A 12,468-nucleotide genomic window follows, 5' to 3' on the forward strand; every position below is an offset into this window, starting at 1 on the left:
TTGGTCGGTACTTAACTTCTCCGTGTCATAAACGACGTTGTTGTTGTCGTCGTCGCGCGTACCAGATGTATTCTCAGTATCCTTGTCAAGCGCATGCCTGAAGAAATAAAACTACCTCTCCCAGAATAACCCACACTCATCCATCATCCATAACCCGGCAAGTATCAGCAGCCGTTTATTTTCGAGAAAATAACATTATACTTTAGTATTGCTGTCAAAATAACCGTCGTTTCTCATGTCAAATAGGTTTCAAAAACTTTTCTTAATATGATATCGGTCCGTTCGTTCTCGATTGTTTAGTTTTCTTGTTTTTATTTTTTTTTTATTCCTCTCCCTGTAACCTTCAAATTTCCTTTTAATCCCAGTGACCCGTAATACAGTAGGTCAAATTTCTTCTCTCTAAATTTACATCGGCACCAGTTTATACCTAACATCGTTCACGTCACTTGCACGATAGTCTTACATTAAGGTAGTTGCAATATCACAAATGAGTCATAATAAAGTCGGTGAAACACAATAATACTAATAACAACACTGATTTCTGCCAGACAGTTTGTTAGATATCTCTATTTTTTTACTTCAACAGCCGGCCGTTGGTTTTTTTACATGTAATAAAAGGAAACTATAAATGACATCACTTAAAAGATGAAATGCTTTTTAATCCACATCTTTTGTGTTTCCTGCAGCTAATTTTTCTCGTGTCACTGTCATTTCAGGTTGTTTCACAATTGATAGGCGTTAATATGCTTTTCATTCGACTACTTGTAATTCTGCTAGCTGGCGTTAATGCTGCATTAGCATTGCGCAGTTTTGCACGTGGCAGAAGCAAGGGTGGAAACCTAGGATCGCCTGTTCTCTCTAAAGATTACGTGCCAGTTGAGGATCAGTGGTTTGAACAATTTCTTGACCATTTCAACCCAACCGACGCTAGAACATGGAAACAGGTGTGTGATGATGTTTTATACTTATATCTGATGATCCTAGACAGGGAAAATTAGTTCTCATTTACTTAGCTCCGATTTTATGCTATATTCATTCAATGCTATACGATATACGCATTATTGATGGGAAAATCTATGTTGATAAACCTTATTTTTTCTTCAGCGATATTTTACCAATTCCGGATTCTACAAGAAAGGAGGGCCAGTCTTCCTTATGATTGGCGGGGAAGGAACTGCTAATCCAAAGTGGATGGCAGAAGGAGAATGGATTGAATATGCAAAGCAATACGGAGCCTTGTGTTTCCAATTGGAACATCGCTTCTATGGCAAAAGCCACCCGACTGCGTAAGCTGCAAAGTGAAATTTGTTATTACTTCAAAACTCCATGATGATAACTCTGTGTATAGCTCGCATTGGCTTCAGGATTTTTTTTTGCAAATTCACCTCATGTAATTTTTTCCAGCGATTTGAGTGTAAAAAATCTCATGTATCTGAGCTCTGAACAGGCACTGGCCGATCTTGCTTATTTCATCGAAGGGATGAATCTCAGACATCAGATTCCTGCAGGAACCAAATGGATCACTTTTGGCGGATCTTATCCAGGTTCTCTGGCTGCTTGGTCTCGAGCCAAGTATCCTCACCTTGTTCACGGAGCCATGTCAGCCAGTGGACCCCTTTTGGCACAGATTGATTTTCAGCGTAAGCATTCGATAGATATGCAAACACTTCTTTCCTCATCAACAAAGCTCAGACCTTGAATTCGGTTGACCTGGATTGAATTAATTTTTAGATACCATTACAGGCGAAATCTCGTTGGAACAACAATATTCCGATGAATAATACGTTTCTACTATTTGTAAATTACAGAATATTACGTTGTAGTCGAAGATGCCTTGCGAACCCATTCCCAGGCATGCATCGATGCAGTCGTTACTGCCAATAAACAAGTTCACATAATGTTGCGTCATCCTCTTGGCCAGAAGGGACTAGCGGAAAAATTCAAGTACTGTACCGTAACGTTCTTACATATTATTTAACTTTATTTTTTAAATCAGCAGCAGTGACTCGCAATTTTTTTCCATGTCATCGAACAATCCAATACAATGTGTTAATTTTTCCTTGTGAATTTAAGGTTTTGCGACCCTATTGACCCCGGTCACACGAAAAACAATGATATAGCAAATATGTATGAATCACTGGCAAGCAATTTCGCTGAGGTAGTACAGTACAACAAGGATAATCGTAAAAGTTCAAAAACGGCCAACATAACGATTGACACGATCTGTAACATCCTGGTAGATGAGAACAGAGGTACACCTGTTTCTCGTCTAGCTCAGGTTAGCAATTTACTTCTCAAGGCAAACGATGAGAAATGTTTCGACTATAAATATAACAAAATGATCAGTGAACTTCGGAATGTCAGCTGGGCTGATGAGGCAGCAGAAGGAGGTTGGTAAAGTTCATACGTAATCGATTGAGGTGCAGTCACGGTTCAAGTTAATTATCACATAAACTGACGCTTTCTTTAACGTTCAAAGGTCGACAATGGACTTATCAAACCTGCACCGAATTCGGATTCTTCCAGACATCGACTGCGCGACCTCAGCTTTTCAGCGAAACTTTTCCAGTAGATTTCTTTGTTCAGCAGTGCACTGACATATTTGGACCAAGGTAGATGTCAATTACTGTTTGATTGTCTAACATCAAAACGTACTTGCAAATTTTTATTTTATATTCACGTGCTCTGATTCTCTGGAAGTTGTTTGCGAACGAAAATGATTGTACATATCTAAATAATCACTTGTCCCAGAGACACGATAAACTTGCCTCAATTCATTTTGCAGATACAATATACATCTCCTGCAATCTGCGGTCGAACGTACCAATACAATTTACGGAGCTTTCGATTTGGATGTCAGCAACGTGGTATTTGTCCATGGAAGTATTGACCCGTGGCATGCTCTTGGCAAGATAAAGTCGACCAACCCTCGGGCACCAGCTATTTACATAAACGGTGAGTCACTTTATTTGATTAGAAAACTGTTGAAATACAGATATAAATCGAAATATTGTGTAGTGAAATTGTCGTATTACACAGAATGGTATTACCTTTAATATCAAATTAACAATATAGAGTATTCAGCCACTGTTTGGCCTGGAATGTTTGTTACCTATTCTGGTTCTTGTAATTCAAGGCACGGCCCACTGCGCCAATATGTATCCTCAGTCGGATAATGATCCACCACAATTGACCGAGGCCCGGAAACGCATTGGTCAACTGATTGGTCAATGGCTTAAGAACTGAAAGACTGATTTAAATGATATGTATTGTGGACGATAATAACTCTAAATCCAAGCCAAGCTTATCGATATGATACAAAACAAGATGTAAGTAACTTGGCAAATCGTGATAATGTTCTACAGACTGTGAAGTTATATTTTATACAAAGACATGATATATATACCCAGTCGTTAAGTTTAATCTTAAATGTGAATGTAAGTTTCTTTCTCAATGCTGTTTAGTCTATTTCTTTTTGAAACACGTTTTACAATAAAGCGTTTTAGAAAGATTATTAAAAAAGACACTGTTCACTTATTTGTCCGATATTTCGTAAGCATGTAGCGACCACATGTTTTTGAATGACCTAATTATCGAAATCAATTTTAATTTTCTTCAAATAGTTACGTGATTGGTTTATAATAAATTGGAAATAATAGCAGCATTTCAAAATTATACAATCAATTTCATAAATATATTTATTCTAATACGATTGTCAATACATTGACTATAACTAATTTCTATTTATAATATACATAACATGCCTTAGAGTGTTACACCCACGAATCTCTTTCAATTTTAACACTGCGTCGTGCATCGAGTAAAAGTCTTAATAATATATTCAGGTAAAGTATGTGAGCGCCTATTAATGGCAGCAGTATATTTTACCTTGGAAATCGCGAATGACGAAATATAATTATAAAATCACTAAGGTTACAGTGATGTAATTAGTTGTTTAACAATAATCCGAAGTTCGTTGTATGCTGAACTATATGTATATTCTTGTGATTCTGACTGTCACGAGTTTTTTTTCTTTGTTTTACGTCGGAGCTTGTTCGTTAATATCTATCAGTTTTATCAGGGTGTTTTATTTTTATTTCTCTTCCGCATGAAAAACGTCGGCCTTACCTTAGCAATGAGAAAAGTATTGATTAAGAAAAAAAAAAAAAAAAAGTATCTCAAAAATAGTATCTTCTATTTCAGAGTTAATTGGCTCCCTCAAAGCAAGGCCAAGGTATTCATTTCGGATTCCTCCAATATCCACGTTAGTTCAAAACCGTTTTGTTAGCTTGTGTACAACATCATTTGTTGCAAAAGATTATAAGATTAATGTATTTGATGATTTCGTGGTGTCCTATAATTAAAATTCAGTATAACATGTGTAATTAAATATGTATGTATGTATGTATGTATATGCATTTGATCGTTGTATACAATTTTTTTTTTAATTCTTTTCTTTTTTGGCATCCCTTGTGACCAGCGTTGACAATATTACAATAGCATAGAACTCTGCGATAAGAATAAAATGAATCATTGCGATTATTGTGATCATAGTTTACTTGATCAATTAATTATTATTTACATCAATACATCAGCCCAAAAAAAAATAATATTAATTTCATTTCACTTATACGAAAATACGAACGGCGAATATTCTATGCTGTTGTAATTAGGCATCTGTATCGTTTCACCAAGTAACGTGTTGAAAAAAAAAATAAACAAAAAAACACCACTTTCATATAGGTACAAAAAAAAAATGAGTTCAATTGTAGAATTAGAAGAAAAATAATTTCTTGCTTTCTGTAGCCATTCGTCGTACTTCAATAATTCTCAGTAACGAGCATGAGAAATAAATATTATTATACAAATAAATCAAGAACAATGTTGATTAGAACTCATTTTTCTGCATAATTATATCTGTGCTCAATATCTGTGATGAGACTGCGGCTGCCTCCATTCTGGCGTAGCTGATCCATGGTGGTGATGATGATGATGGTGATGCCTTTTCTTATCAGAGACGCTTGCGTGTTTGCTTGACGGATATGCAGCAACGTCACTGACTACTAGCTCTGATCCGTCTCGTTCCGTATTATTTCCACGGAAGTTTTCTCTGTATCCAGGCTCGTCCAGAGTTTCTTTCCGACGTAGGGGTGCGTGATTTGCTTTTTGGCCCGCAGTCTCGTGAAGATTTTCCCAAGCTTGCCGATAGTAGCGATTTAGTCCACCTCGGCTCTCTGATGAATTGCTATCGAAACTGGCTACTGTGTTGCAGTCAGGGGATGCCCGATGGCGGTAATGCTTGCTACCTCTACTGCGATTCCTAAATTGCAATAAAAGTTTTTCTCTTTCAGCTAACGGGTATAACCGACAATTGAAAGTTCAGGATACATTCATTTGTTGTAAAGATAGCAAGAGTTGAGCGTTGCGTGACCAAAATTTTGTATCGAGATCTAAGTTTGTTGTTAAACCTGTTCTTAAATTGTTCCAGGCAAGTTTGGAAATTTTTTCTTGAGAGCAAGGAGATGTCAGACTTCTTAGGCATATTTCTTACATGCAGCAACTGAGGGGATTGATGGAATTGTTGACTAAATTAAACTAGAACGTGAATACTAGATGTATAAAAAGTATAGTTTTCTAGTTGTCTACTATCTCCATTCATCCCCATTGTATTTTGATACAAATGACTTGACTGAAGTGTATTTCTGACTTCGATAGCTGAGTGATCGGTCCAAGAGATGAAACATGTATTTGTCGATAAGCATTAATAAAGCATGGTTAATAATTGAAGATTGCTGAAGTCAAAACAGCGAAGAGATAGCGTGCAGTCAAGCCTGTCGATAAAAAAAAAAACAAAAAGCAGAAGGTGAATAAGAGTGATGCTTGACAGTTAACGAAATCTTACATGAAGTGTACATTTTGTAAAGTAGAATATATTAATACGCTACGTGGTGCGATTTAAAACTGTGGACTCCAAGGCTTCGTTTACCTTGACTAGTGACACTCATGAGGATGGCACGTCGCGCGTGGCGGTGGTTCTTGATCATTGATGTATCGGTGGGCGTTGGTTGGGGGGGAGGGAGCAAACAGAATTTACAGGGATGGGTTGGAGAAGTAACCGGCACGGTGAGCGGCTGACAGACCAAAAGAATAAGGGTGATCACTGCCACGGCGGGCCGTGAGGTCTCGGCGCCCCAGGTGCTGGTCGGGGAAGGGTAGCGCCAGAAGCGTGTACCAGCGCGAGGGCATCGCGGCGTCACCCCTTCCAAGGCCACCACCTCCGCCACCTCCCAACCCTCCCACCCCACCGAGCCCCCTGCGGCGCCTTCCTCCGACGCCGCCGCTGCCGCTAATTACCGCCACAGCGCAAATTGTTTAAATGTTAGTTAGGTTTTTTGTTATTTTAACCATAGCTACATCTTGCATTAACTATTATCTATGTCTATAGACGCTTGTTGTGCTGACTACTCCAGTTGATGGTACTCAAAAGTTTGCAATTTTCTTCATTCTCTTTATAATACATACATATTTTCAGTAAGTGAAATGATAAATGATAATGATTTTGATGGTACGATTATTGTTCAGGCGAATGATTGAAAGCATGATTGTATCGCTTTTTTCACTTGCGTACCATCAATCGAGTTTCAGTTTTAGCTAATTACTATCGGATCACTGTAGGCTAAATCAATCGACCAAAAATTGTTTCGAGTATGGAGATTGAGTTTGAATTATAACTTTTTGTTTTTGAGTCGATGCGATTTAATACTACAGTATTTAGTGACCTCATTCACGACGAAGAATACGTGAACGTAAAGTGTAAGTTTTGAGTTAAGTAAAGAGTAAGCGGTTTAATGTACGCACATACAGATGGAAAGTAAACGAATACATATAAGCTCGCAGATAAAAAAGAAGATTAACACAAAACATTGAAAGATGGTTGTTTATCAAGAGACGATATGTATGTCCATTGCAAATATTCCAAAGAAGCTTATTGAGACAACTAGGTACGCTTCGTTTTTTCAACAATGCTCTTTTCAGTCTACTTAAACAAAGTGAAGAAAAAATTTAGACGATTGAAATTAATAAATTAGTAGTCAGGTCTCTTCTTACCTGCGTATCAAAATCACTACGGTGGTAATCACAGCGGCAAGGAAAACGAACCCTCCAAAAACACCGAGCGCTATAACAGCGCCGAGGTTCAGTTTGGCCTGGTGAGTGTTGGAGGATTGATCCCCATTTTCCACTCTAAACGGACCCGAGGGCTCAGGAACGCCGGCTCCAAAACCAGCTTGAACATTGTCAACTCCACTTCCGGCGATTTCATTATCCTGAGGATGATCACGGCTGTCGTCAGTGATCGTAGTCGGCGCAGGAGTTTTCAACAATATTGATGGCTTTCGAGGGATCGTTTCCTTAACGGTTGCAGGTAGCTCCACATCGCTGGTACCCTGTATCGGGGGTATTGGAGACGTGCCAATACTGCTTGTGGATGAAACCGTTGTAGTAGATCGTGTGCGTGTCGGAACTACCGGTCGAGCACGCGTGCTGATAGGCCGACTCGTTATATGGGGTGGAAGTGGAACCGTTGTACGAGGTTCTTCTGCAATGGAGAATTGAAATCCGTGTAAAATTTATGCATAAATTTCGACATACTGAAAATGGAATCTATGCAAATGATTCTGTTTCAACTACCCGCTTAATCTTAGCAACCAGGTTTAATTTTATTAGAGTTCTCGTGCATTCCCTCACCTACGCAAGTCGGCGCGACGCGATCATAAAGCCCTGTCTCCCGACACAATATCTGTCTAGAGCCAACGAGCCGATAGCCTTTTTCACACGTGTAAGTCACAATACTTCCAGCTAACAGTGTTTGATTATTCTTATTTCTACCAATCTCCGTATCGCTGTCTACCGCTACTTCGTAACGACCGTGTGCAATAACCGATGGCAAGTCACATCGAACTGGTTCACAGCGGGGTGGAGGGCCATTCCATCTCTCATCAACGTCACAGGTCAGCCTGGCTCTTCCTGTAATTTGAATTTCAAATGACATGTTAGAGAATGTTACGATCCATGTTTTGCCGCATGGTTGTACGGTAGTTTTAGTTCTCACCAGTCATTTCGTAACCATCTTCGCAAGAATACAGGACTTGGCTGAGGTAGCTGACTGTGTTATTGATCAGAGTATATTCTCCATGTCTGATGCTTGCAGGATACCCACATTCGATGTCTAAACGTAAAGTGAATCAGAATTAGTGACGGATATACTTAATTTCTGGCTCAATAGTATAAATATTCCAGTGATAAAGACTTACTTTTGCAGATGGGTGGAAATTCGTTGTAGAATCCAGTATCGAGGCAGGTTCTAGTCGAATGTCCAATGAGCAGACTGCCACCGTTGCAACTGTATTCTACGGTTGCTCCAACTTCGTAATTTCCTCTCGAACTTGACTCGAAAGTGCTAGCAATCATCGTAGAATTAGGCGGCTGTTCAGGACGACCACATGCACGAGGCTCTGTAACGAAGGCGACGAGCGTAACAAAGATTTTCAATCATTTAAGGATTAAATTTGGACGTGTTTTGTACTAACGATGTTGGCAGATATAATTCAGATGAGCTGTACACGAGGTGTCTGACCAAAGCCATCCTCGAGTGCCGTCGTATCGAGCGCAATCTTCGTCAGTGCCCTGAGGTAGACTCCAAAAAGAAACTGAAACTTCTTCTCCGCTTCCGGTCCATCGCCAGGTAGTTCTATTTTTCGGATCTCGCACTGCTCCCATCCAATACTGGCTCGATGTGTCACTCCTGTAACGATAGATGCTTGATTAATTTCCAACCACGAAAGCTACTCAACAACTGAAAGATCACAAGCTGGATCTAACGTTTCTTAGAACTAAGTCAGTGACTAATTAGACAGAGTTTCTCTATTTTCCTCGCTTTCACTCTACTTAAAGTCAATGGCGATCATGCTTCACTGGCCTAAATCTACAAACTATGATGACAGTCAAAACGTTTCGATGCTGGCTAATGTCCAGATCTTTGAGATATTTGAAAGGGATAACATACCTATGTCTCCTCCACAGTTCCCACGAAATGAATCCCTGCAGTGCTGGGTTACTTTCATCGACCAGAGTTCCTCCTCGCGCTCTACAGAATCCTAGAGCATCCCTGAACGTCATTGGTTGTCTGTTGTAGAAGATGTAGCATTTGCCATTGTAAGTTGCGGTGGAACCTGGCGGTTGGTCCCTGAATTGTGGACACCTTTCAATGGGCAATGCCTGGAATAAAAGCATAGTGTTATAACCACAACGCACAACTCTTTGATTCTGAATCCATAAGTTGAACAGAGAACAAAAATCGCTGAGTAGAATTCTGGGCACAACTTTGACACGTTCTTGCTCACCTGATCAGTGTAAACGAAAGCTTCGCACAGTGACAACTGCACAGGCACCGGACTTGTCGAAGCAGTTTCTAAATGGACCGATACAAAGGCTCCTGGCATCGGAGGATTGCATGGCAGAAAGAGAGGCTGCCCTTCTTCCAACTGACCGGTAAACCGATTGCAAATTGGGTTTGTTCCAAGATCAGGCCTGTTGTTACCTACGCGAACAACGATAGTGCCTGGCAATCCCTCTCCTGAAATTGTAAAATAGAGTTCAATCCTATGAAATCTTTTGAAATCGCTGAAATTTTTGTAATCTCGAAATCAGGTGTACATCAAATTTATGAGTGATCAACTCCTCAGTATTACTCAATAATTAGTATAACAGAGATTGAGAAACTATTTGTTTTGCAGTTTATGTCTCATATAATGTTCCCAAAACATTCCGTAAAAACGCGACGTTGAACAAGCACAAAGGGGAAATTAATTTTAAATTCTCTCAAGTTCGTGTCTCGCGTGTAGCCTTAATAACATTCTCATTCTACCAGGCGTTTTATTTATGCCTGTGGATTCTACAGTAGGTCTGAAGTGTGTAGGTCAATAATTCCGGTTCCCCGAAATAGTCGCTTTTAAAAAAATTTTATTCACCATTTTATTTTCTTCTTCCGTTTTTATTAAGCCTTCTCTCATTTACTAAACGCATTTGGAGTAAAGCGAAGAATTCAGCTCTCTTTTTATTATCCGTGGATAATTTGCATACGACGTATAGATAAATTTAAAGTACGCGCCTACTTCCCTGTTTCATTTACAGGCACATTATACATTCTACCTCAACGTGTAATACATACCTATGCCTATATGTACAGTATGCATGCATTATATTGTAATAATAATTTTAGAATAATAACACGGTGTACCATTATAATACTTTTCACGCCGTAATTCCTATTCAAACACAAAACATAAAAGTTGTTTAGAAACGATAAATTGGGAAAAATTCGAGACAAAATATATTACAGCGATCATCGTAATCAGCATTCAAATTCTTATAACATTTTTCTTCAATTACGGTTTTAATTCAACGTGTCTTATTTTTCCGTATTCATTAAAGTTAGTGAAAACTGGATCGCCTGCAAGTGAAACCAAGAACAGTGTCAAAAAGTTAATTTATGCCGATCGTTAAAGCAGTTGGCTAATTCCCACGCTATGATATAAAACCAGGGTACGCTGCACAAGCAAGAATGCAGGTCCATGCGACGTTTCGCGTGTACGTCTTGTTAGTTGCTCGTTACACAGCTTAATTAGCAAGTTAAACAAACATAATGGTAGTGATAATAACACATAGTGAACGTCATTAGCCGCGAACTACTTGTCTCTTGTTATCCGTATAAAAAATATTTACGATACCCTGTCTTTAAGTTTCTTATAAAGATACAATACGACTACAGGATATCGCACTTTGATATACCCGCATAAAATTTATCAGCCGTGGAGCGAATTATTAATCAATTATGTTACAGTTTAGGTAGCCTGATTAGTGAATAAAATCTCATTTGGTACCGTCGTCTTTGCATGACTGCGTGAAACATGGCGGAAACAAGATTAATCAGCTGATCGTTTTAGGATAATTATACTTAAACCGAGGCACGGAACACTTTGTGCAAGCTGTGATTCTTCCAATCTCGTGACGTTAAGTTTACGCAGATGAAAAAAGAGGATGAAAAACTACTTTTATAACTAAATACGACCCTTGTTAAGTGTGGCATATTTTTCACCGCTAGATGGCTACTTCCGCTATTTCTTATCTCACTGGTGAAAATCCGAGCGTCACGTCGCGGTTCCGTTTTATCGCTATATATATTTTTTCGTTATAAAGTGTAGAAGCGAGTGTTAAAAGATCCATGGGGCTTTCACTTGCAGGTTTGCTAATGATTATACGGACCAGTTCGACTTTGTGGGCAGATAATATCGTCGCCTAGAGAACCGAGTCTCTTCTTGACCCAGTAACCACTTCGACTGTGACTCTGGGACGGTTCCAGACTTGTGTATATACCGACTTGGTTTGTTTCTGTAATTTTATACGGTAATTCCTAGTTCTGAATTTGCAAATTATCCTCCCTCGAGGCACTGCAGGCCATTGCACTTGACTTTCATTTGCCCCCATTTTCTAGAATATCTGCATCGCCATGAGTAAGCACTATCATTGGGATTATCAATTTGTAATGCGTAATCTGGTGAAAAAAATCAAACTAATGCAACCAGGCTGACAGCTGAACGTTGATCCTATTTTTTCGCGTGTCGATGGTAGAATAGGCATATTATTGATTACGTTTCATTAATTTATGTAACACGAATAATTTGAAACCCCAAGAATTACGATTTGCCTCGGTTAAAATTAGCACGGTAGACGAGAAATTAGACAAAAGCTCTTCCTGCGAGTTACAGTTAATATTCAAATTCAAATTTCGAACGTCTCCGATGCAGGGCAATAGCCGAAGTTCGGAATGTAGGAAATTGAGGTTTGCGTGCATGACAATCGTATCGCCGATTATATGTAATCACATTGGCATTGTAAGTGCGTAAAACTTGTACAGTGGCTCACTACTCGACCATCAGCAACGCAACGGTGCAAATCGAGCCAAGAGATTTTTTTTCCTCCTCTTGGCTACTAGCTGAGTCCCGCTATATCGCTAACCGTACTTTCTTATAAGGAATTCCTAACAGGCGAAATCATCCCGGGTAGATAAGAAAAACGGAAATGAAAAACAACCAATCAAATTAAAAGAGAACCAATCAGTTTTCCGGTAAACAAATAGAGTCACAAATTCCCAACTAAGGTGTAACATTAATGCAAACTTCTTAAGGTATCCTCGGAGAAAAACACTTTGCAGCGCCGTAAAGCTTTTTGATTGGATCTAAGAAGATAATGATAGATTGCATGTACGCATCGTCTGGTTCATACAAGAAAGCTACATTCGATGATCAGATTAGTATGATTTTCTAACAACAATCGAAAGTTGAAATGCTTTCGCTTTCATCTGCAAGAGTTTCTAAAAGATCTCGCATGCAGACTATTATAAACCTGCAT

General features: G+C 39.1%; 2 protein-coding genes across 5 annotated transcripts in view; one reads left to right on the plus strand and one right to left on the minus strand.

The window, feature by feature from the left end:
• On the plus strand, positions 1-4,589 carry LOC124212418 (putative serine protease K12H4.7). 4 transcript variants are annotated; one of them, XR_006881641.2, is made up of 10 exons: positions 1-157; positions 717-944; positions 1,105-1,286; positions 1,405-1,640; positions 1,809-1,944; positions 2,074-2,390; positions 2,480-2,612; positions 2,786-2,955; positions 3,137-3,329; positions 4,204-4,589. XR_006881641.2 is itself a non-coding variant. In XM_046612396.2 (9 exons), the coding sequence occupies exons 2-9, from the start codon at positions 744-746 to the stop codon at positions 3,244-3,246; spliced, it is 1,485 nt and encodes a 494-aa protein (XP_046468352.1). In that variant the 5' UTR covers positions 1-157; positions 717-743; the 3' UTR covers positions 3,247-4,101. The 4 variants fall into 4 exon arrangements, 3 of the variants coding, with proteins under 3 accessions (XP_046468352.1, XP_046468353.1, XP_046468354.1); XM_046612396.2 differs by lacking the exon at positions 4,204-4,589 and having other exon boundaries at positions 3,137-4,101; XM_046612397.2 differs by lacking the exons at positions 1-157; positions 4,204-4,589 and adding an exon at positions 329-469 and having other exon boundaries at positions 3,137-4,101.
• Positions 3,681-12,468, minus strand: part of LOC124212415 (uncharacterized) — a 27,049-nt gene continuing 18,261 nt past the window's right edge. The window contains exons 4-11 of the mRNA XM_046612386.2: positions 9,402-9,634; positions 9,065-9,276; positions 8,589-8,803; positions 8,313-8,513; positions 8,111-8,227; positions 7,747-8,025; positions 7,108-7,597; positions 3,681-5,320 (exon numbers count right to left, since the gene is read on the minus strand). Of these exons, the coding sequence (XP_046468342.1) occupies positions 4,924-5,320; positions 7,108-7,597; positions 7,747-8,025; positions 8,111-8,227; positions 8,313-8,513; positions 8,589-8,803; positions 9,065-9,276; positions 9,402-9,634 (2,144 nt within the window). The 3' untranslated portion in view covers positions 3,681-4,923. The remainder of the gene's footprint in view (positions 5,321-7,107; positions 7,598-7,746; positions 8,026-8,110; positions 8,228-8,312; positions 8,514-8,588; positions 8,804-9,064; positions 9,277-9,401; positions 9,635-12,468) is intronic.

The sequence above is a fragment of the Neodiprion pinetum genome, chromosome 2 (genome assembly GCF_021155775.2).
Source record: "Neodiprion pinetum isolate iyNeoPine1 chromosome 2, iyNeoPine1.2, whole genome shotgun sequence".
Lineage (NCBI taxonomy): Eukaryota > Metazoa > Arthropoda > Insecta > Hymenoptera > Diprionidae > Neodiprion > Neodiprion pinetum.

Excerpts from the sequence above, each read along its gene's own strand:
- LOC124212418 (XM_046612396.2), top strand. The coding sequence starts at position 744 with ATGCTTTTCATTCGACTACTTGTAATTCTGCTAGCTGGCGTTAATGCT. Across the intron at positions 1,287-1,404 it reads GGCAAAAGCCACCCGACTGC|CGATTTGAGTGTAAAAAATC; the intron begins GTAAGCTGCAAA and ends AATTTTTTCCAG. Across the intron at positions 2,956-3,136 it reads ACCAGCTATTTACATAAACG|GCACGGCCCACTGCGCCAAT; the intron begins GTGAGTCACTTT and ends TTGTAATTCAAG.